Source organism: Lagenorhynchus albirostris, chromosome 15 (assembly GCF_949774975.1).
Source record: "Lagenorhynchus albirostris chromosome 15, mLagAlb1.1, whole genome shotgun sequence".
Classification (NCBI taxonomy): domain Eukaryota; kingdom Metazoa; phylum Chordata; class Mammalia; order Artiodactyla; family Delphinidae; genus Lagenorhynchus; species Lagenorhynchus albirostris.
This window is the reverse complement of record NC_083109.1, coordinates 11,692,556-11,713,930: the sequence shown is the minus strand read 5'-3', so window position 1 is coordinate 11,713,930 and position 21,375 is coordinate 11,692,556. Positions and strand designations below refer to the sequence as shown.

General features: G+C 52.4%; 1 protein-coding gene across 1 annotated transcript; it reads left to right on the top strand.

The window, feature by feature from the left end:
- The first annotated feature begins 5,567 nt into the window (after positions 1-5,567).
- Positions 5,568-12,091, top strand: SNAI1 (snail family transcriptional repressor 1). The gene is made up of 3 exons (XM_060124111.1): positions 5,568-5,715; positions 6,460-6,987; positions 11,077-12,091. The coding sequence occupies exons 1-3, from the start codon at positions 5,634-5,636 to the stop codon at positions 11,259-11,261; spliced, it is 795 nt and encodes a 264-aa protein (XP_059980094.1). The 5' UTR covers positions 5,568-5,633; the 3' UTR covers positions 11,262-12,091.
- Positions 12,092-21,375: the final 9,284 nt, after the last annotated feature.

Sequence of the window (21,375 nt, the reverse complement as noted above, 5' to 3'; positions counted from 1 at the left end):
GGCAACGGCCCTGCTATGGGAAAGAACCTGTATGAAGAGGAAGCAGGAAGTTCACTGAGGCTGGAGCAGGTGAACAGCGGGGACAGAGGAGGAGCTGAGCCCCAGGTTAGGTAGCATCTTGTGAGCCAAGAGCAGGGTTTGGATTTTATTTTGAGTCCGAGACTTAAGGTAGCTTTGACCTAAGGAAATAGTCTGTTCTCACTTTCCCCTCCTTGGCAATATCTGCCACACTCAGTGGTCCAGAGATGCACAAAGGTCTCCAGGTGCGAAAGGTGGACACAGGTGGGGAGAGAGGAGGCCCTGGGGCCTTACCTGGAAACAGGCTCAGCCTTCTGCCAGGAAGTGGAGATAACAGGGCGATATCAGTGCAGTACGAGGGGCGAGGCTGCCAAGGCAAATTAGTGCGCAGGAGATAGTCTGCGAGATAACGGATGTCAGCCCCTGTGGCAAACGCACGATTTGCCAGGCAAGATGCGCTCTGCACCTTAGCGAGATCCAGGGACCTGCGTCAGGTCTAGAACATCAGTGGACCTCCAGGGGGGATGCCGGCCCAGCAGGTGTGGAGAGGTCTAGCTTCAGGGTGCCACTCAGCACCCACACATCCACCCACCACCCTCAAGGCCTTGGACACCTGCCTTTTACCCCAGGAGACCCCCTCTTCCCAGCTGCCTGGGACCATCCCAGGACTCCCTCAGTCCTGGACAAGCCAGGATGGTTGGTCACCCGACTTATTTACTAGATGAAGAAACTGGGTCTCAGCGGCAGGCAGGCAGTATTTGCCTGGGTTTTGTGGTTGGGTTTTTTTTCATGAAAAAGTATTTTATTTGAAATGGTGACACATGCATCTGAAATAAAACATTCATACCCTTCAGAAACGGTTTGGAGAAAAATCTCCTTCCCACCCCTGTCTGCTTCCGTCCTCAGAAGTAACCAGTCTTGGGTCTAATTGTACAGTCTGGGCCTAAACTTATAATTTATTAAGTTCTGCACAACAGGCAGCCTCTGAGATATTCTGTTCACCTGAATTTTTTTGACATAAAAGTGGGAATTCCCTGGCAGTCCAGTGGTTAGGACTAGGCGCTTCCACTGCAGGGGGCCCAGGTTCAATTACTGGTCAGGGAACTAAGATCCTGCAAGCTGCGCAGCGTGGCCAAAAAAAAAAGTATGAGTTCTTTCATCCATTCAGCTAATATTTGTATCATTTGATACATTGTATTTGATACATTGTAAATGTATCAACTTTTTTTTTTTTTTTTTGGACACACCACATGGCTTTTGGGATCTTAGCTCCCGACCAGGGATTGAACCTGGGCCGTCGGCAGTGAGAACGCAGAGTCCTAACCACTGGACCGCCAGGGAATTCCCTCAACATTTTTTGTAACATATCTTTGCACTTCAGGTCAAAGATGTGTGTACAAGACATTCATTGAAATTGCCACCTTGTTTGTAGTAGCAAAAAATTATATTCTAATCTAAATGCCTATCACAAGTCCCCTTGTTAGATAAATTGTGTGATTATGGTATAATCCATGCAATGAAAAAGTCTGCAGCCCTGCAACAGATGAAGGGAGCTACATGTAATGATATGGAACAACTTTCAAGACCGTAGTATAGTTACTTGGGAGGAAAGCAAGTAGGCTAGCGTATAGGCTCCCATTTGTGTTACATAAAAAAGGGAGGTACATATTATATTCACATATGCATATATCTCCTTGTCTCTATAAAAACCATCTCTGGAAGGTCATACAAGACACTGGTAAAAATATTTAGTTACCTTTGCAGAGGGAAATGGAGATCTGGGATGGAGGGGCGCTTTCTTTTTTGTTTGGTTGAGTTGTAAATCACATTTTTAGTTATCGTTCTTTTAGTGGGGGATGGACACCCGTGGAAAATGCAGGCCTTTATTCAAATTTATCTTCTCTCAGAGGCCTTTCCTGGCCGTATTAGATATTCCCAAACTGCTCTCCAAGGCAGCTGTACCAGTTTTCATCCTCGTTGAAGGCGTGTGCATCCGGCCCCACGTGACGGCCAGCAGAGGGCGCCGTAAGGCCGCGCCCCGGGGCGAGGGCGGTGGGCAGGACCGGGCCGGCCGGGTCCGCTGCAGCCCAGCCGCAGAGCCAGTACATTTCCGGGAGGACCTGACACCACAGCATCAAAAGTGTCGCCTCGCCTTCACCTGCAAGGAGGCCGGGACCGCACCTCCAGGAGCTGGCTCGCCGTCCAGGGCCTCGCCTCGCCCAAAGCCCCCTCCCACCTTGCTGTCTCCGCCGCCTCTTGGAGGGAGGGTTGTGAGGGTGACCCGGGAGAAGAAACTGCCGGGACAGTTCAATCGGAAGGGAGGGGACAGCCCAGATCTGAGAAAGCCCCCTCCCCCACCTTACGCCTCCTCCAGGGCGCAGGTGACCGACCGAAGGAAAATGGAGAGCGGCAGGCCCAGGTAATGGTGTTTTGAGTACCAGCCTCTGGACTCTGCCCATCCCGGCATCTCTCGGAGACAGAACACCCACCTTTTACAGTTGAGGAAATTGAGGCTCAGAGAGACTGGGTAACTCGCACAGGGTAACCCAGGAGGAGGAACAGCCAGTAATCAGTCATTCACCAAATACTTGAGCCCCTACTAAGTGCTTTGAAGGTAATTGAATAGGGTAATGGAATAAACAGTGACGTTGTGAGTGGGGCAGGGTGCTACTTTGGCTGGGATGATCAGGGAAGCCTCCCTTGAGGTGACATAAAATTTGTGTTAAATATATCATTCTTACCAAAAGTGTTTAAATTGTCTACAGTTTCAAGACTACTAATAAATAGCTTTCTGTGCTTAAAACAACATTATCAAGAACTCTCTAGGAGCACCTTCTCCCCCAGCTAACCACTCTCCAGAATTTTGTATTAAACATTTCCTTGCTTTTCTTTATAGTTTTACCGCCTCCATGTACATTCCTAGACGATAAAAGGTTTCATTTGCTTGATTTTGAACCTTATGTAAATCCAACTAACTGTATGCATTTGAGTTGGTTCTTTTTGCTTAACATTATGCTTTTGAGATTTATCCCTGTTGTTGCATGGAGTTGCAGTTTGTTTTTATTGCTGTATATGTTCCATTATGGGAATGAACCGCAGTTTATTAACCCTTTGTACTGTTGATAAACATTAGAACATTACGGTTGTTTCCACTTTTTTTGTTTTTTGTTTTTGTTTTTGTTTTTGTTTTGCTGTTAGGAACAACGGTGCAATGAATATTCTCTTGTTTCTTCTGGGATTAGGGCTGGGCAGCAGTTTTCAACCTTGGCTGCTCACTAGAATCACCTGAGGAGTTTTTTAAAATGCTAATACCAGAGGGTCCCACCCAGGCTAATCAAATCAGGATGGCTCTGGGGGTGGGGCCCAGGCTAGGGTGTTCCCTGAGGGAATCTAATCTGCGGCCAGGGCTGAGAACCTCTGCGATGCTGTTGGCCTGGAAATAGAATTGCTAGGAGAGTCACCTGTTATTAGCTGATGCCAAACTTTTCCGAAGTGGCTTGTACCTATGACACTCTCGCCAGCATGGAACGAAAGTCCTGCTGCCCTCACACCCTCAACACTTGCTAGTGACCAAATTTTAACTTTTTATCTTTCTGATGGTGTGAAATGGTATCTCACTGTGGTTTTAATTTGCATTTCTCTCATTACTAATGAGGCTGAGCAGTTGGTGAAGTTAATGCTGAAACAAAGAAAAGGAGCCAACATGGTGAAGATCTGAGGGGAGAGATTTAGGGGGCAGGGAAGATGAACGGTAGGTGCCAAGGTCCTGTGGTAGGCAAGGGCTGGGATGTGGAGGAACAGAAAGAAGGGGGTGATCATTGTGCAGGGGGAAGGAGGAGAGTGGCTCAAGACAGGATCAGCAGAGGTCAGATCAGCAGGGTGGAGGGCCGTGGTGAAGACTTTGGTTTTTACTCTGGGTGAGATAGGAATATGGGAGGTTTTGAGGAGAGGGACACAGCCTTACTCCTCCCTCTGGATGCATGTGGAAAATCGTGATTGAAAGTAAACAGACGTAGAAGAGGCTATATTCTTCGTAATGACTGTGCATGGCCTGTCTCCCTCACCTTACCCTCCCCTCACCAGTTAGAACATGGTAAGGATTGTCTTGTTCACAGCTGTTATCCCCAGCACCTGATGACCAAAACAGACAGTTGTCCCTGCCCTCATTCTAGGTGGTGAGTGGAGGGACTTACAGGTTTTCATCGTCCTTGCTTCACAGGTGGAAACCCGTGGGCAAGACCTGTGGATTTATTTCCGTGCCACAACCCCACTCCAGGCGGGGCATGGCCCTCAAAGTTGGTGGGCTCACAGGAGAGCTGAGGATGAAGTGTCCCTCCCCTGGGCCCACCCCACAATGAACCAGTCAGTGCCTCCCTTGGAGCCCAGCCTTAGGTCCTTTAGACACAGTATTGAAGACCCCAGACAAGTGAGGAGACCACCTCAGCCCCACCCTTCCCCACTTCTTTCTCCCACCTGCCCAGAGTACTCTTTCTCAACCATTCTAAACAGGTCCCTCCTCAGCTGAAAATTCTTCCTTGGCTCCCCAGTGCCCTTGGGGCAAAGTCCAAACTCCTCCAGGCCCTGGAGGCCAGGCAGATCTGACCCATCAGCCCTGCCCACCCCACCCCCAGCCCTGAGAGCTGCTCTCAGTGGCTCTGAAATAGTTACTGATTCTAACCTCAGGCCTTTCCCCTCGGTATTTCTTCACTTCCTCTGGTAAGTGCCCCCCCCCGACCCCCTGTCAAGTGACCCGCCTCTTGACTGTCACAGTGCCCTGTGGTCTCCCCCCATCAAAGCACACTTCCCTTTGCATTGGAATTGTCTGTTTACTTCGTCTGTCTCCTCCGCCGGATAGGGAGCTACCCTTCGGCAGAGACCCCGAGTGTTTTGTTCAGGGCTGTATCCCCAGCTCCGGTAACAGTGCCTGGCATGTTAGTGGTCACTCAGTAAACACTGAGGGAACGAATGCATTTTTCTAGATGATGCCCATTTGCTTTGCAAAAAAGGCTGTGGCACTGCACAGTCAGCAACCACGTGCAGAAGTCCATTGCTCTTCCCCGTCCCCGAACTGTGTATTGTCCCTTTCATTCCCACGTTCTTTGCGAGTTACCTTCCGGGCGAAGGCACCCCCTTCCCAAACCCGAGGAGGTGGCAGTATCGGAACGTCAGGTGTCCAGACTCGCGGCGCGCGGCGCCAGGGGGCGCCAGAGGCGGGCTACCGTGCCGCGTCGAGCTGGCTGGAGCTCGGGTCCCGAAGGGGGTCCCGCCTAGTCCGGGGTTCCCGGCGCCCCGCCCCCGGCAGCCCGCAGCCGGGTGATGAGTGCAGCCCCGAGGCCCAGAGCCCGAGCGGCCCCTCCCGGCTCCCAGCGCCACGCGGCGCGAGCCCCGCCAGAGCACGGCGCACCTGCTTGGGGCGTGGCCTCCGGCGAAGGCGCGCCTCGATTGGCGCGGAGGTGACAAAGGGGCGTGGCCGTAGTCGGCCCCCGCCCACCCGCGGCTGGCGTACTTAAGGCAGTTGGCGGCCAGACTTCACTCACAGCGCAGCTGCACGGCCTCGCGTGTGGAGGGTCTTGGTATCCCAGCACGACCCGGCTCCCCCCGCTGCTTCGGCCACCATGCCGCGCTCTTTCCTCGTCAGGAAGTCCGCCTGCTCCCGCCGGAGACCCAATTACAGTGAGCTCCACGACTCTTCTCCAGGTGAGTGGACGGGGTGCCGGACCCCAGGGAGTTTGGGGGAGGCAGGCGAAGGCTGCATGGGGGGCACTTGAGAGGCAGGGCCCTTGGGGACAAAATGGAGGGGCCAAAGTCGAGGGGCCAAAGTCGAGTCAAAAGATAACAGTCTGGGTGTGAATAGGCCGGGGCAGGTGGATCCGGGAGATTGGGAGAGGGCTTTTAGAGGCCGGTGGTCTTTGGCTGAGGGGACTAATTAGCCGCCGAGAAGCGGGGCGCCCCGAGAGCACAGAAGTGAGAGGAGGCGGCTTGTGTCTGGATAGACGCCGGCCAGGGGCTGGAAAGAGTCCGGAGTCCACAGGATTTGGGGGAGGGGGTGGGAGAAGAGATGTGTATGGAAGGGGGACAGGGGTGGTGCCTCGGCAGCTGGGGAGATTAGGGGCCAGGGAGCTGGGGGTCTCGCCTCAGGCTGGGGACTTGGGCACCGCAAGAGGAAGGAGACCTGAGAATGACCTCCTTGAGTTGGAGCTGGGGAAGGGGGTGTCCTTCCTGTAAGATCTGGAGGTTGAGGTGGGAGAACCAGGTGACCTGGCTGAGGAGGGGGCTCTGCCAGGGCAGGAACCTGTCTGTCCTGGTCATGAATCTTTTTTATTCATCTACTAAGCATTGAGTGCCAGCCCCACTCAGCCCCTGGCCCACATCAGGCTAATGTTTGCTGACTGACTGAATGATCTAATCCCTGACCTTGCGCTTTTCCCTGTCTCCTCACAGAGTTCACTTTTCAACAGCCCTATGACCAGGCCCACCTGCTGGCAGCCATCCCGCCACCCGAGGTCCTCAATCCCACGGCCTCACTGCCTACGCTCATCTGGGACTCTCTCCTGGCACCCCAAGCCCAGCCGATTGGCTGGGCCTCTCTTCTGCCCCAGGAGATCCCCAAGGCCATCGAGCTGACCTCCCTGTCTGACGAGGACAGCGGGAAAGGCTCCCAGCCCCCCAGCCCACCCTCACCGGCTCCTTCGTCCTTCTCTTCCACCTCAGCCTCCTCCCTGGAGGCCGAGGGTTATGCTGCCTTCCCAGGCTTGGGCCAGTTGCCCAAGCAGCTGGCTGGGCTCTCCGTGGCCAAGGACCCCCAGTCTCGCAAGGCCTTCAACTGCAAATACTGCAACAAGGAGTACATCAGCCTGGGTGCCCTTAAGATGCACATCAGAAGCCACACGCTGCCTTGCGTCTGTAGCACCTGCGGGAAGGCCTTCTCCAGGCCCTGGCTGCTGCAGGGCCACGTCCGGACCCACACTGGTGAGTACCCCTGCAGGCTGGCTGCCCTTCTCACTGTCCCACTGCTTTTGCTACAAGCTCTTGTAAGATGGGCTTGCTGTTACTTTCAGATTGTGGAAACTGACCCCCCCACCCCCACCCCCCACCCAGTCTCCTGACTCCTAGCTCAAGAGTTCAGGGGCCTGGCTCCGAAAAGTTTGGCAGAAACATTCGTTCATTCACCAGCTAAGCAGATGGGCTAAGGAGATAATTTTACACGTCCCTCTGCAGGCTCAGTTCTCAGCCAAATGGGTTGGAGCTGGGTATGGGAAAGGTGTAACCAGCACCTTGCTGTTGGGGCCAGGTGTGAAGGGGCTCACCCTGCTCCACTTCCCCCACCCGCCCCCCAGCCAGACAGGATGTTTGTCAGACTCCCCACCTGCCTCTGACTCCTGCTTTGGGATCTTCCCAAACTTTGGGCTGCTGTTTCACCTCTCTAAGCCTCAGTACCCGCCTCTGTGAAATGAGCACAGAAACACCTTGTGGGGTTTTTGCTCTGGTCAAATGAAAGAAAGCATGCAGAAATCACCTGGGACAGTGCTTGGTACATGATCAGTACACACAAACATCATAGCTGGTACTCACTCTGCTTCCTTGCTGTGTGTCTTTGAGCAAGTGATTTAACGCTCTGAGCCTCTCCCTTTATAATATAATCATATAGGGTGGGTTACGATAGCATTTCATACGGGGCTATCTAGATTCAGTGGCTCCTTAATCGCTTTATAATATCATCATGGTTCTCAGATCTGCTCTCCCCGCCCCCATTCACACTGCTGAATAGATAATCTTAATCCTATCATGCAGACCCGGGAACACGTTTGCTGGCAGAAAACACAATTATGTCTTGGTGTTTCAAAAAATGCAATACTGAATGTGTAGAGAATTATGAAATGGAGCCTGTTCTAGTCTTTAGCTTTCTGGGAATGCAGAAAAGGTAGCCACTCCACCTTTTCAGAACATGAATGGTGGAGGCCACCCTGCTTGGGGCTGCTCTTTGGAGAGTGTCTGTTGAGGGAGAAGAGGGTTCAAGGGTCATGACTGTTGGTTTTGGGGGTCAGGTTGGCCAGGTTGGAGACTCAGTTCTGGCATTTCCTCATCCGGTGGCTGACCTCTGAGTGAGCCGTGAGGGTCAGTGAGGTGGTTTGTGAAGCCTGGCATTTTGCAGGCATTACTGGTGTCATCGTTACTCCTACGGGGGTGGGGGGCATCCTCCACACCTTGCAGACTGTGGCTACTACCCATGTCTCTTACTTGGTGCACAAACAGCTCTGATTTTAACATGGAAGGGTCCAATTGCCTGGCCTCTGTCCTGGGTGCCTGCCCAGCTGATGGGGTCTCTATTTGGGGGGAGTGGAAGCCCTCAGATGCTCCCCTGGGCCCCCCAGCTTCTTTCCCTTCCCACTCGGACATTATTTTAATGTAAAGGCATGGCTCAGACACAAAAAGCCTGTTGAAATGCACCAGTGCCATCCTCATCAACTCCCATTGTGTGCCTTAATGGTGCGCCCAGGGGGCGGGGCTGGGGAGTGGAGCAGGTGCACAGGGCAGCGGTGCCCAGCACCTGTTCCAGGCCGCAGCTGCTGGCCCGCAGTGTGTCAGGCCGCGTTAATCCAGGGAGTATTGCATGTACACTGCCCCCCTCGGCGGCCTTTGTCCCGCTGGTCTGGTGCCGATTTCACACTCCAGGAGCACCATAAAGACGTGGCTGGGGTGGGGAGGGGGAATCCGCGAGGGGTGGAGATCTGCTGCCTCCTGCTGCACCCCTCACATCCCATCAAGCCTGCCCCTTTGTTCAGGTTTGTGTCTAATCATAAGAAACATAAAGATAACGTTCACTGAGCACTTGGCAGTGCGGGAGGCGGGGGAAGGCGTGATGCTCAGGGCTTCCTTCACCTGGTCAAGGCGGTAAATCCACCAACAGTCCTAAGAGAGACGTGCCATCATAACCCCCTTTTACAGGGTGTGGAAACTGAGGCATAGAGAAGGAAGTCACTTTCCCAAGTCACAGCCCATGGGCTGGAGCCAGGGCTCCTTCACCTTGGCCGAGGGGGTGAGGGGGCAGTGGGGATTACAGGACTCCATCCGCTTTTCCGGACCTGCATAGCGTGGGCCCTGAGTTCACAAAGGAGTGTGTGAGTGAGGAGGAAGTTCCCTTGGACCTTGTAGACTGCGGTCATCAAACCCTTCCGGCCTGGTGTGCAGAGGCAGCTCAGTACGGCAGAGCAGGTCACTCAGGTGTCCCTTCCCCAGTCCTCTGGCCAGGTCCCCGCTCTGCCCCAGGAGACTGAGCCCATGAACGTGGTTCCACAGTGGGCCGCAGGCATCTGACTTCTAGACCCTGCCCTCCCTGCTCAGCTAGTGCCCCAGGCACCCAGGAGGCTGCTGGAATTCATTCATTCCCAGCTCTCAAATCCAGCACTGGGATTTAACTAGAGGGCCTTGGCCTAGGGGCATATAAGGCTGGGAATGGAAGGATAGGAGAGTGTAGTTTCTTCTGGAAAAGACTATTCAGTATTACAGAATAGTGCCGGGCCTGTGGTAGGAACCTGATTAGTATTTGTGTAATGCGTTACCCTTCTGACTTTATTTGGGAAATGCTGCAGCCCCAGGAAAAAGTGAAACACAGCATTTGACGTTTCTGGAATGTGAGTTATAGTCTCTTGATTGGGGCAAGAATTACGAAAAGTTGGTGAATGGTGTTTTCTGGTGGTGATTGAGGAGTCAGGCTCTTCTGAGACCTTTATAAAAAAAGACTTATTGTTGTACAAGCATTTATTGAGTTCTCACTGTGTACCCAGCCCCGAGTGCAAGACTCTTCTCAGTACAGCCTGGCCAGGCAGGTGAATGAGGGCCACAGGTAGGGTTTTTTAAAAAAAATAAGTCATAAGGTAAAAGGTTTCTGTAGCCTCTTGGGGGTTCTGGGCCTTGGGCTGGAAGCTTGGAATGGATTCGGTGTTGGTGGCGGGAGGGATCCTGCCCTCATGGGGCTCAGTCTGATTGGGGGACGAACAGACTTGAAACTACCCTGAGTGTGATCCGAGTCGATGGGGAAGCAGGATAAAGGAGTGACCTGCTGGGGGATAGGGGTGGGCTGGGGCTTTAAGGCTGGCTCTTAAGCTTTGTCCCCAGGAGGAAGTAAATCCAGGGGTTAATAAGGAACATCCATTACAGCCCCCTTAACTGAGGGGCAGTCTGTGTAGTGCTTAAAATCAAGGGCGCTGGGCTTCCCTGGTGGCGCAGCAGTTGGGAGTCCGCCTGCCAATGCAGGGGACACGGGTTCGATCCCTGGTCCAGGAAGATCCCATATGCCGTGGAGCAACTAGGCCCGTGCGCCACAACTACGGAGCCTGTGCTCTAGAGCCCGCGAGCCACAACTACTGAAGCCCCTGCGCCTAGAGCCCGTGCTCCGCAACAAGAGAAGCCGCCACAATGAGAAGCCCGTGCACCGCAACGAAGAGTAGCCCCCACTCGCTGCAACTAGAGAAAAGCCCACGTGCAGCAACGAAGACCCCAAAACAGCCAATAAATAAATAATAAATTCTTTAAAAAAAAAAAAATCAAGGGCGCTGGAGTTGGGCTATTTGGTCTTGCTGAGATGCTGCATATTCCCTGTGCCTCAGATTCACCATCTCTAAACTCAGGACAAAGGTGGGGTTAAATGAGATCATGTAAAATGCTTCCACTGTCCCTAGCACAAAGTGTTCAGCAAACACAGTTGCCATCACTGTCATCATTGTTGAGCACTTCCTGCTGGCAGGGCAGGAAAAGTACTTGATTCAACCTTCTCTCAATTACCAGCCTCTATGAGTGGGGGATGAACAGCTCCATTTTACAGATGAGCAAATGGAGGCTCAACAGAAGCCAGCTGACTTGCTCAGGGCCACACGGTGGGAAGCAGCAGCGCTCCCTGCCAAATCCAGGCCTTTGGACACTGTATGGCCTGGCTTTTCTGGGTCGCGGGAGTTCCTCAAGGTTGGAGTGAGCCCAGGGTGGGTGGGGATTTCAGTAGACGTCAGCTGTTCTCCCAAGTGGCTGAGTCTCACTCAGCTCCCTCCTGTCTTCTCTCCCCAGGCGAAAAGCCCTTCTCCTGCCCCCACTGCAGCCGCGCCTTCGCTGACCGCTCCAACCTGCGGGCCCATCTCCAGACCCACTCGGATGTCAAAAAGTACCAGTGCAAGACGTGCTCCAGAACCTTCTCCCGAATGTCCCTGCTCCACAAGCACCAAGAGTCAGGCTGCTCAGGGGGGCCCCGCTGACTCTAAAGGCTCCTTGCACCTCTCCGGGCCCTACCCCAACTCCAGAAGGAAGGACCCGGCATCCTTCTCGCTGCCACAGAGTTCCCTCCTGAGCTCCGCCTTCTGGCTGCGTTGGCCCCCCAGGACTCTGAGGACCACTTCCCAGTCCTCTGCTCTGAGCGCCCCACCGGGCTCTGAGGGGGGCCTTTCTTTGGACAGCTGATGGGAGGGTGGCTTGCAGCAGAGACCCCCTCCTGGCAGCCACTGCTCCAGAGTGTTCTGGAGTTGGCCTTTCTGCGTGGGTTTGTGTATCCAGAGCTGTTTGGATACAGCTGCTTTGAGCTCCAGGACAAAAGCCAGCAGACTGATGAGAAGCTCCCACCCCACTCAGGGGACCCCAGCCTCCCCTACAGGAACCCTCAGGCCACCCCCTCCAGAAGGTGCAACTTAACTATGCAAACATCCACCCCCAGGTGCACTCGCGGGGGTGGGCCCTGACACAAGGACAGCGTCTAGACCCCAGGATGCCCCAGGGCCTGGGCAGCTATTTCAGCCTCCTGTTTGTCATAGTGGCACCTGTTTCATGGGCAATTTAACAACGTCTCCAAAGGGACTGTGAATAATTGCCTTCACTTGTCCGGGGCCCAAGTGGGGTGCTTCGGCTCCACTGGTGTGTCTCCCGGAACTATTTTCGGGGGCCCGACAGGTGGGCCCGGGAGGAAGATGTTTACATTTTTAAAGGTACACTGGTATTTATATTGCAAGCGACATTTTGTACTAAGGAAACGTTTTGTATAGTTATATGTACGGTTTATTGATATTCAATAAAGTGGTTAATTTATACATAAAAAGTCTACTTGGTTTTATGTGGAGTGGGTATTTTAAAGGGCCTTTAGGGAGGGAGGAGGGGGGCAGGGATTCGTGGAGCTCGGATACTCCTGACACAGCCTCAAATCTTGGCCTCTTAAACATCACATGGCTTTGGACCTCTGGGTTTGTCAGGGACCTTGTTTGTGCAGATGGGTTTTCCTCGGAGCCTGGATGTCCTGTCCAATACGGAGGTTGGGAAACACCTGTGGGCCAGTGAGCAGTAGAGCTGTGTGTGCAGGTTTCTACACTGCGGCCCTTACTCATTCTCTCGTGCTCCCGTTTTGAAGCCAACCAGGCCCACAGGGTGAGAAGCCAGCTCCCTGGGTCTTATCAACTAGGCCTGCTGTGGGGCCTTCCCCAGCACTGCAGGTCTTTTGGGGAGGGAGCGGCTGCTGCCCCCAGATGAGGGAGTGGAATGCGATGAGTAAGAAGGGGACAGAGGACGTCCTTCCTGTTTCCAGGGGCTCCAGGCCCCGCTCCGGCCTCCCTGTCAGACCCACACCTCTGTCTGGCCTCTGGGTACCAAATGGCCTTTGATGCAAGGAAATTGGCTGGCTGGAGTCGGGAGGGTGAGAAGCCAGGCCAAAGGGTAGGGGTCATTCTGCTTCCTGCTCGAGGACAGGACAGGACAGGAAGACGGTCAGCTTGCGTCCCGTCCCGGGCTGAGCTAATTCACTCACGGCAGGCTGTCATGGTGACCTCACCTCTGGGGCCCTCCTGGGGCCAGGAGAAAATGAGTGTCCTTTTTGAACACAAAAGGTGCCGAAGGTGCCAGTTTCCTGCGGGGAGCTGAGCGGGCGTCCCAGAGCCCCCGAGTCAGGCCGGGGGCGGGGGAGCTTCGTGTTCCAAAGGAGAGATGATTCTTTCTTCTAAACAGGAAATGGTGACCCACAGGCCAGGAGCAGCCCTTAATGACTTGCAGCTTTCCTCCCAAAAGAAAAAAAAAACTTCTCTAACAATCGCCAAATTGTAGCTGGCCTCCCTGAAGGGAAGTTAGGGAGTCGGTGGGGGGCTGGGGGTTTGGGCGTCAATTTGCTGAAGGCCTACTGTGTCCCACGTCCCTGGGTGTCATACATCCACCCGTAGTAGGTGCTGACATTGATGGTGAATGTATAATTGATTTCATACACTCCCAGAGGGATGGGCCTCGTGGAAACTCCCAGCTGGCATTCAACATGGGTGCACGAGGCTCCGATCATTCTGGGAGTCAGGTACCAGGCTCATGCCCTTGGCTCGCAAGGCCTTGGAGCAAGGCTCTCCGCCTCTCAGACCCCCAGTTGCTGCCTCTAAAATAGGGTGATGACGGCGCCTTCCTCCCCGGAGACTGTAAAGGGATGTCCATCCAATCAGTTTTGATGAGCCCCGTGTGTGCCAGGCCCTGTTCTAGGCCCCGGGGTTACAGCCCTGAACAGAGAGACAGTCCCTGCACTCAGGGAACTAATGTTTTAGCAGGGGAGACAGAAAACAAACGAGTGATTAAATAAGCCGCTTTCCTACAGTGATGTGCCAAGATGGAATTAGAGCGCCTACTAGAGAGCGATGGGGTAGGGCACCCTCCGATAAGGCGGGAGAGCTGCAGCCCAGTGCCCATTCCAGCGGAGACCTGGAGGAGGAGAGAGCTCCAGCCTCTCAAGGAAGCAGCAAGTGCAAAGGCTCCGGGGCTGGAATAAGCTTGCCATGATGCCAAAAAAGACCAGGGTGGCAGAGAGTCTGGGGGGACCAGGTGGGATTGATGAGCTGGTCCAGATCCTGCAGCACTTGTGCAGGTGGCCAGGAGTTCTATTTTGTTGAGCCCAGAGGGCAGCCACAGGGACATTTTAAGCAGGGGAGCCATGAGGCCTGCTTTACTTTTGCACTGATTCCCCCCACCCTGGTGGAGAATGGAGTTAGCCAAGTCAGAGCTGGGAGCCAGTGAAAGGCCCAAGGCAGAGGGATGACTGCTGGCCTGGCCCAGAGGGGTGGAGGCCTCAGGGGATGGTTGGATTGCAGACTCTGTGGCAGCTGCGCCTCCAGCCCTGTGCCAGGCACACCTGAGCGCTGGTGGGTGCGCGTTACTAGGGATTATTTAAAGGAGACGTTGGACCCGGTAGCGGGCTGGGGATAAAAAGAAGGATGGTTCCTGTGTTCTGATGTGGACACGCCCCCACTCAGCCACATTTAGCTAAGTGAGAAAAATAACATGCAGACCACGCTCCCTTTTGTGGGAAGAAGGGTGGAATTGAGCATGCTATTCATTCTTGTTTGTATTTGCATACAGAAACTCTGGAAGGATCTACAATAAAACAATCAAAGCCATCTCTAGGCAGGTGCAGGGGTAGAATGGGGTAGATGGAGGTGGGCAGGAGAGAGCAGGGAGCCAGGTTTTTTAGATTTCTTTAAAACTTTTGATTTTGCCATAGTTTCAACCTGACAGAAAAGTTGCAAGAAAAGTACAATAAACTGGAATCTTTTGATCGGCATCTTATCAAATGCAAGTCTGCATTTTCTCTCTCTGTATATGCACATACACATACCCACTTTTTTTTTTTTTTTTTTTGCGGTACGCGGGCCTCTCACTGTTGTGGCCTCTCCCGTTGCGGAGCACAGGCTCCGGACACGCAGGCTCAGCGGCCATGGCTCATGGGCCTAGCCGCTCCATGGCATGTGGGATCTTCCCGGACCGGGGCACGAACCCGCGTCCCCTGCATCGGCAGGCAGACTCTCAACCACTGCGCCACCAGGGAAGCCCACTTTTTTTTTTTGGAACCATTTGAGAGGAAGTTGTAGGCATGATGCCCCTTTACCACGAAGTATTTCAGTGGGTATTTCTTAAGGATAAGAACGTTCTTTCATATGACCACAGTTCAATGATCAAAATTGGGAAATTTAGCGTTGGTGCAATGCTATTATCCAATCCACAGTCATAATCAAGTTTCCCCAACTGCCCCAGTGATGCCCTCCGTAGCACTTTAGGGGGTGGGGAGAGATCCAGATCCCACGTTACATTTACTTGTCCTCTTTAGTCTCTCTTATTCTGAAACAGCTCCTTCCTTGGTCTTTTGTGAGTCTGACTTTTTTTTTTTAAATAAATTTATTTATTTATTTTTGGCTGCATTGGATCTTCGTTGCTGTGCGCACGCTTTCACTAGTTGTGGCGGGCAGGGGCTACTCTTCATTGCAGTGCGTGGGCTTCTCATTGCGGTGGCTTCTCTTGTTGCGGAGACCAGGCTCTGGGGCCTGCGGGCTTCAGTAGTGTGGCACGTGGGCTCAGTAGCTGTGGCTCGCGGGTTCAGTAGTTGTGGTACATGGGTTTAGTTGCTCCGCAGCATGTGGGATCTTCCCAGACCAGGTCTCGATCTTGTGTCCCCTGCATTGGCAGGCAGATTCTTAACCACTGTGCCACCAGGGAAGCCCCTGTGACTCTGATATTTTTGAAGCATTCAGGCCAGGTATTTTATAGAACGTCCCCCAGTTTGGATTTTCCCAATGCTTCCTCATGATGAGATCTGGGCTGTGCACTTTTGGCAGAACCACAGCGGTGGGGCTGTATCCTTCTCAGTGCAACGTATCATGGGGCACATGACGTCAGTTTGTCCCTTTCCTGGTGACGTCAACTTTGACCACTTGGTTAAGGTGGTGTCTGCCAGGTTTCGCCTGGATAAAGTCCCTCTTTTTCCCCTTTTGTACTTAATCCGTATCTTGTGGGGAGACCTTCCAAGGCCACGTGAATATCACGTTACTCCTCAAACTTCCACCCAGGAGGTTTAGCCCTCGCTGGTGTTTTCTGCCTAAATCAATTATTATTATGGTGGTTGCCAAATGGTGATTTTTCTAGCTCCATCATTCCTTCTATTTTTACTAGTTTGCTTTCTACTGTAGGGAAGAACTACCCTCCTCTGTCTGGGCAGCAGCTCAGAGCTGTGGGTTGGGAGAGATTGGGTGGGGAGGAGGAGGGTCTGGCCAGGCCCTTAGATCCTCCCCTGGGTTTTTCTTTAAAACGAGTCCAGGAAATAAACTGGCTGTAAAGCTGGTCTCCGTGCAAGTGTCCAGGCAGGCAGGTCTGGGGCCAGGGCCACCTCTGGGCACATCTGGGCCCCATTAGTGATCCGGTGGCTTACTCATGGATGTCCCTTGAGCTGGGATGGGGGGTACTCTGGCGAGCAGGGATCTGGGTCCTCCTTGCTCTTTTTTGCTTTCAAATTGTCAATTTCACAAATGTTAGGAAAATTTATTCTTTCATTAAAAAAGAAAAAATGAAAAGATTAGATGTAAGGCTCAAGTGATATGTGATCAACACACCCTATCCTGATGCCTTTACTGTCTCCAGCGTGCCGTGCCACTGTGAAGGGCTTAGTTTATATCTTCTAGATTAAAACAATAAATATTTACATGCACATACGGCTCCAGTCTCACTCACAGGAAAAGCCAAAGTCCTCACCTTGGCCCCCAGGGGCCTGCACGATCCGGCCCCATCACCTCTGCCTCATCCCCTTCCCTACCCCCCTCACTTCCTCCAGTCACGAGGGGTCCTCTGCCACCTCAGGGCCTTTGCACTTGCTGTTCCTCTGCCAAGAAGACTCAGCCCCCAGAGAAGCTCACGTGGCTGGTCTCCCCCACCATCCCTCTCCCTTTTACATCCCAGCCCCCATGCCCTGCCCTGCCCTGCTTTGTTTTGTTTTGTTTTCTCCATAGCACTTGTCACCATCCAACAATCCATATATTTCACTATCCACGGTTTCTCTGTTGACTGTCTTCCCCACTAGAATGGCAGCTCCGCGCAGGTGGAAGTTTTGTCTGCTTTGTTCATAGTCCAGTCTCCCGGTGCCTCAAGTCTCTCTCACAGGAGGAGCCCACTCAGTAAAACTTTGCTGAATGAATGATGAAAGAACATATGTGTGCCCCTAGGAAGTACAACGTTGTCACCATTCTTATGGGGCACTTTCTATGTGCCAGGCCCTGTGCTGAGTGCCTCGTATAGATTAACTCATCAAACCTTCACAACTGACTCAAGAAAGAGGAAACCAAGACCCAAAGAGGTTAAGTAACTTGTCCAGGGTCACACAGCAAGTAAGCGGCAGAGCTGGGATTGAAACCCTGAGTTCTTTTATTACTGTTGTCATTTTGTTCCTCCTCCCTTTGCAGTGGGTGTAATTAAAACTTTTTAAATTGAAGTAGAGCAGAGTCTGGGTCTCTACCTACTACACTCGCCTGCCTAGACTCTCTCACATAGGGGGCCCGTTCTGTCCTTTAACATGTCTTCTAGAAACACCACACATCCTTCTCCATCCAGGTAGGCAGCCAAAGGTGTGCGTAGATAGAGGGGTGGTGTAGGACTAGGAAAAGAGAGTTCAGTCCCCAACGGTACCCAGTGGGGTGGGGTATCCTGTGTGGTCCCTGAAGACCAGGAGAAGTTTCCAGACTAGGAGCTCCATGAGGGCAGGACCACCCACCTGGCAAGAGCTTGTTTGGTCCGACTTCCCTCTGTACCTAGGGCCTTAGACCCACTCTGGGTGCCCACAGTTGGGTGAAAAATTAGTTTCCTGTGGCTGCCATAAAAAACTACTGCAAGTTGAGTGGCTTAAAACAACAGAAATTTATTCTGTCACAGTTCTGGAGGCTAGAAGTCCAAAGTCAAGTGTCAGCTGAGCCATACCCCCTCCCAAGGCCCTAGGGGGAGACTCCTTCCTTGCCTCTTCCAGCTTCTGCCGGCTCCCGGTAGCCTCGGCTTGTAGCCGCATCACTGGTCTCTGCCTCCATGTTCACGTGGCCTTCTTCTGTGCCTTTATTTCTCTGAATGTGAGCCCACTCTTCTTATAAGGACACCAGTCACTGGATTTAAAGCCCACCCTAATCCAGTATGACCTCATCTTAGTTTGATTACATCTACAAGAGCATGATTTTCAAATAAGGTCATATTTACACATCTGGGGGTTAGGACTTGAACATATCTTTTTTTTGGTCACAGCGGGTGGTGGTGGAGCAGACCCAATTTAACCCCCTGCAGGTGTTTACAGCCAAGGGTGTGACAAGTCTTTCTCAGGGCCTGGAATGGATTTGGGAACTTTTTATTATTCACCCAACAAACACTGAGGGAGAGTTGGGAAGCTGGCCTGGAGGAGGGGGACCCTTAGGAGGAGATCTGAGGAGTTGGATTTTGTCTCTGTGGTTCTTGGAAGAGAGAGGTCTTTAGACAAATTCTCTGCCCACCCCAGATCTCAGAAGTTACTGTGTGAGAGGGGCAGGGGGATAGGAGCCAGGTGAGAGAGGTCTGCTGGGATTAGGACCAGGGCCATGTAGGCCTGGGGGGCAATTTTTTCTTTTTTTAAGATTTATTTTTATTTATTTATTTAATTTTTTATTTTTGGGCTGCGTCGGGTCTTCAGTTGCAGCACGCGGGCTTCTCTCTCTTTGGGGGCGCACAGGCTCGATAGTTGTGGCGCTCGGGCTTAGTTGCCCCGCAGGATATGGGATCTTGGTTCCCCGACTAGGGATCAAACCCGTGTCCTCTGCATTGGAAGGCGGATTCTTAACCACTGGATCACCAGGGAAGTCCCTGGGGGGCAATTTTGGACTTACCCTGGGGCAGTCAGGAGGGGTGGGAGGGTTTGAGCAGGGGAGGAACATGAATGAATACATTCTTTAGGAAGATCCCACGGGCAGCTGTGTAGGGAGCAAAACCAGCCGTACAGATTCCCTGCCCTCTTGGTGTCAGGTGAGGCAGAGGAAAGGATGCAGTGGAGAGATATTTGGGAATGAGGGAGTGGGGGCAAGGACAATGCCTTGTCCGGATTTTGCAGCAACTGAGGGAAATAAAGACTCAGTGAGGCAAAGAGCAACCAGTCAGGCAAATAATAATAATAACAATGATAATAATAACAACAATAAACAGCTCATGACAGTTCACTATCTGTTTTGCACAGATTACCTGATTTCATCCACATCCCTAGGTCATACAGGTATAAGGCTCTGGAGCCAGACTGCCTAGGTTCACATGTCTCCTCCATGGTCTACCTGCTGTGTGATCTACAAAATGTTGCTCAACCTCTCTGTGTCCATTTCCTCATCTGAAGAACAGCCCCTTCTTCTGGGGGTTGTTGTACAGATTAAATGAATGAATATTTATAAAATTGCTTGGCCTCAGGCCCGGTGTAGAGGAAAGCCTCTGTAAACATTGGCTATTATCGGGACTTCCCTGGTGGCGCAGTCGTTAAGAACACGGGTTCGAGCCCTGGGCTGGGAAGATGCCACATGCTGCGGAACAACTAAGCCCGTGCGCCACAACTACTTAGCCTGCGCTCTAGAGCCCATGAGCCACAACTACTGCAGCCCGTGTGCCTAGAGCCTGTGCCCCTCAACAAAGAGAAGCCACCACAATGAGAAGGCCGCACACCACAACAAAGAGTAGCCCCCGCTCGCCACAACTAGAGAAAGCCCATGCACAGCAACGAAGACCCAACGCAGCCAAAAAATAAATAAATAAGGTATTGCAAAGTTTTTATTTATTTTTTAAAATGTATTTATTTATTGATTTGGCTGTGCCAGGTCTTAGTTGTGGTATGCAGGATCTTTAGCTGTGTATGCAGGATCTTTAGTTGTGGTATGCAGGATCTTTAGTTGTGGCATGCAGGATCTTTAGTTGTGGCATGCAGGATCTTTAGTTGCCGCCTGCAAACTCTTGGTTGCAGCATGTGGGATCCCAGTTCCCCGACCAGGGATCGAACCAGGGCCCCCTGCATTTGGAGTGCAGAGCCTTAGCCACTGGACCACCAGGTAAACCCCTCCCCTGGAGCCTCGAGTGGCCAGACGGCAGGGCCCAGGGGAGCTGAAGACTCTCTGTGAAGTCCTATGTTCCCCATCCCTCTGTGGGTACAAGCTGGAAGGGCCTCAGGTGAGGGGAACCAGTGCTCCCAAACCCGATTCTATTTAGCTGGTGCTGTGGCCTGAGAAAACATTTTAGAGGTGCTGAAAAGGTGACAGCAAGGAGAAAGGAACGCTGTGTATCACCCAGGAGGGTGCTTAGGGTGGGAATCCCCCAAGGAAACCCATTTTTACCTTAGGGAGATGAGCTGGGACTGGGCTAGGGATTTCCTAAGAAACTCGGTCCTTGCCTTGTGGGTCGAAGTGCCACCAATACCTCACTCTGTGACCCTGGATGAGTCCCTGTCCTCTCTAGCCCTCATTTTGCACATCAGAAAAATGTGTTCAACTTTTGACCCAATCATCAAATAAAAAGTACATAAACACATTCTGCCCTGAGCTTTTCAGAATAACAGGATGCTGTAAACAGCCCAAATGCCCAGCACCAGGAGACTGAATGTGTTAACTGGGGTCCTTGCGTATCTGGAGAACTTTGCAGCTACTATAAATGTCCATACAATCTTTAAAATGTATATTGTGTAGGTAGCATGTGAGTGGAGAAAGACAAATGTCTGGCACACAAAAAGCACTTCAAATATTTCTCGAATGATGAAATGAATGAATGCATGAGTGGTTAGTCCTCACTGAATAGTTGTTGACAGGAAAGAGAGAAAGAAAAGAAAAGAAAAAATAAAATAAAAAGGGCTTCCCTGGTGGCTCAGTGGTTGAGAATCCGCCTGCCAATGCAGGGGACATGGGTTCGAGCCCTGGTCCGGGAAGATCCCACATGGCGTGGAGCAACTAAGCCTGTGTGCCACAACTACTGAGCTTGCGCTCTAGAGCCTGTGAACCACAACTACTGAGCCTGCGCACCTAGAGCCCGTGCTCCGCAACAAGAGAAGCCACGATGAGAAGCCCACGCTCTGCAACGAAGAGTAGCCCCTGCTCGCCGCAACTAGAGAAAGTCTGCACGCAACAACAAAGACCCAATGTAGCCAAAAATAAATAAATAAACTTATTTTAAAAAAAGAGAGAGAGAGAAAAGAAAAAGAAGGATCTGTAAGAAGTGTACCCACTGCTCATCGTGATTGTCTCTGGGGGTAGGTTGAGGTGCTGGTGAAGAGCAGGGCATTTCATTCATAATTTTTTTTTTTTTTTTCCGGCGGTACGCGGGCCTCTCACTGTTGTGGCCTCTCCCCTTGCGGAGTACAGGCTTCGGACGCGCAGGCTCAGCGGCCATGGCTCACGGGCCCAGCCGCTCCACGGCATGTGGGATCTTCCCGGACCGGGGCACGAACCTGTGTCCCCTGCATCGGCAGGCGGACTCTCAACCACTGCGCCACCAGGGAAGCCCCATTCATAATTTTTAACCTTTTCCACTTTTGTGTTATTGTTGTTCCCCCCGGTGAGCATCTCTTGATTTACAGTC

Bases quoted from the DNA above. Each gene is read 5' to 3' on its own strand.
- SNAI1 (XM_060124111.1), top strand. From the start codon at position 5,634: ATGCCGCGCTCTTTCCTCGTCAGGAAGTCCGCCTGCTCCCGCCGGAGA. The intron at 5,716-6,459 runs GTGAGTGGACGG...GTCTCCTCACAG, and splicing joins GCTCCACGACTCTTCTCCAG to AGTTCACTTTTCAACAGCCC. The intron at 6,988-11,076 runs GTGAGTACCCCT...TTCTCTCCCCAG, and splicing joins CCACGTCCGGACCCACACTG to GCGAAAAGCCCTTCTCCTGC.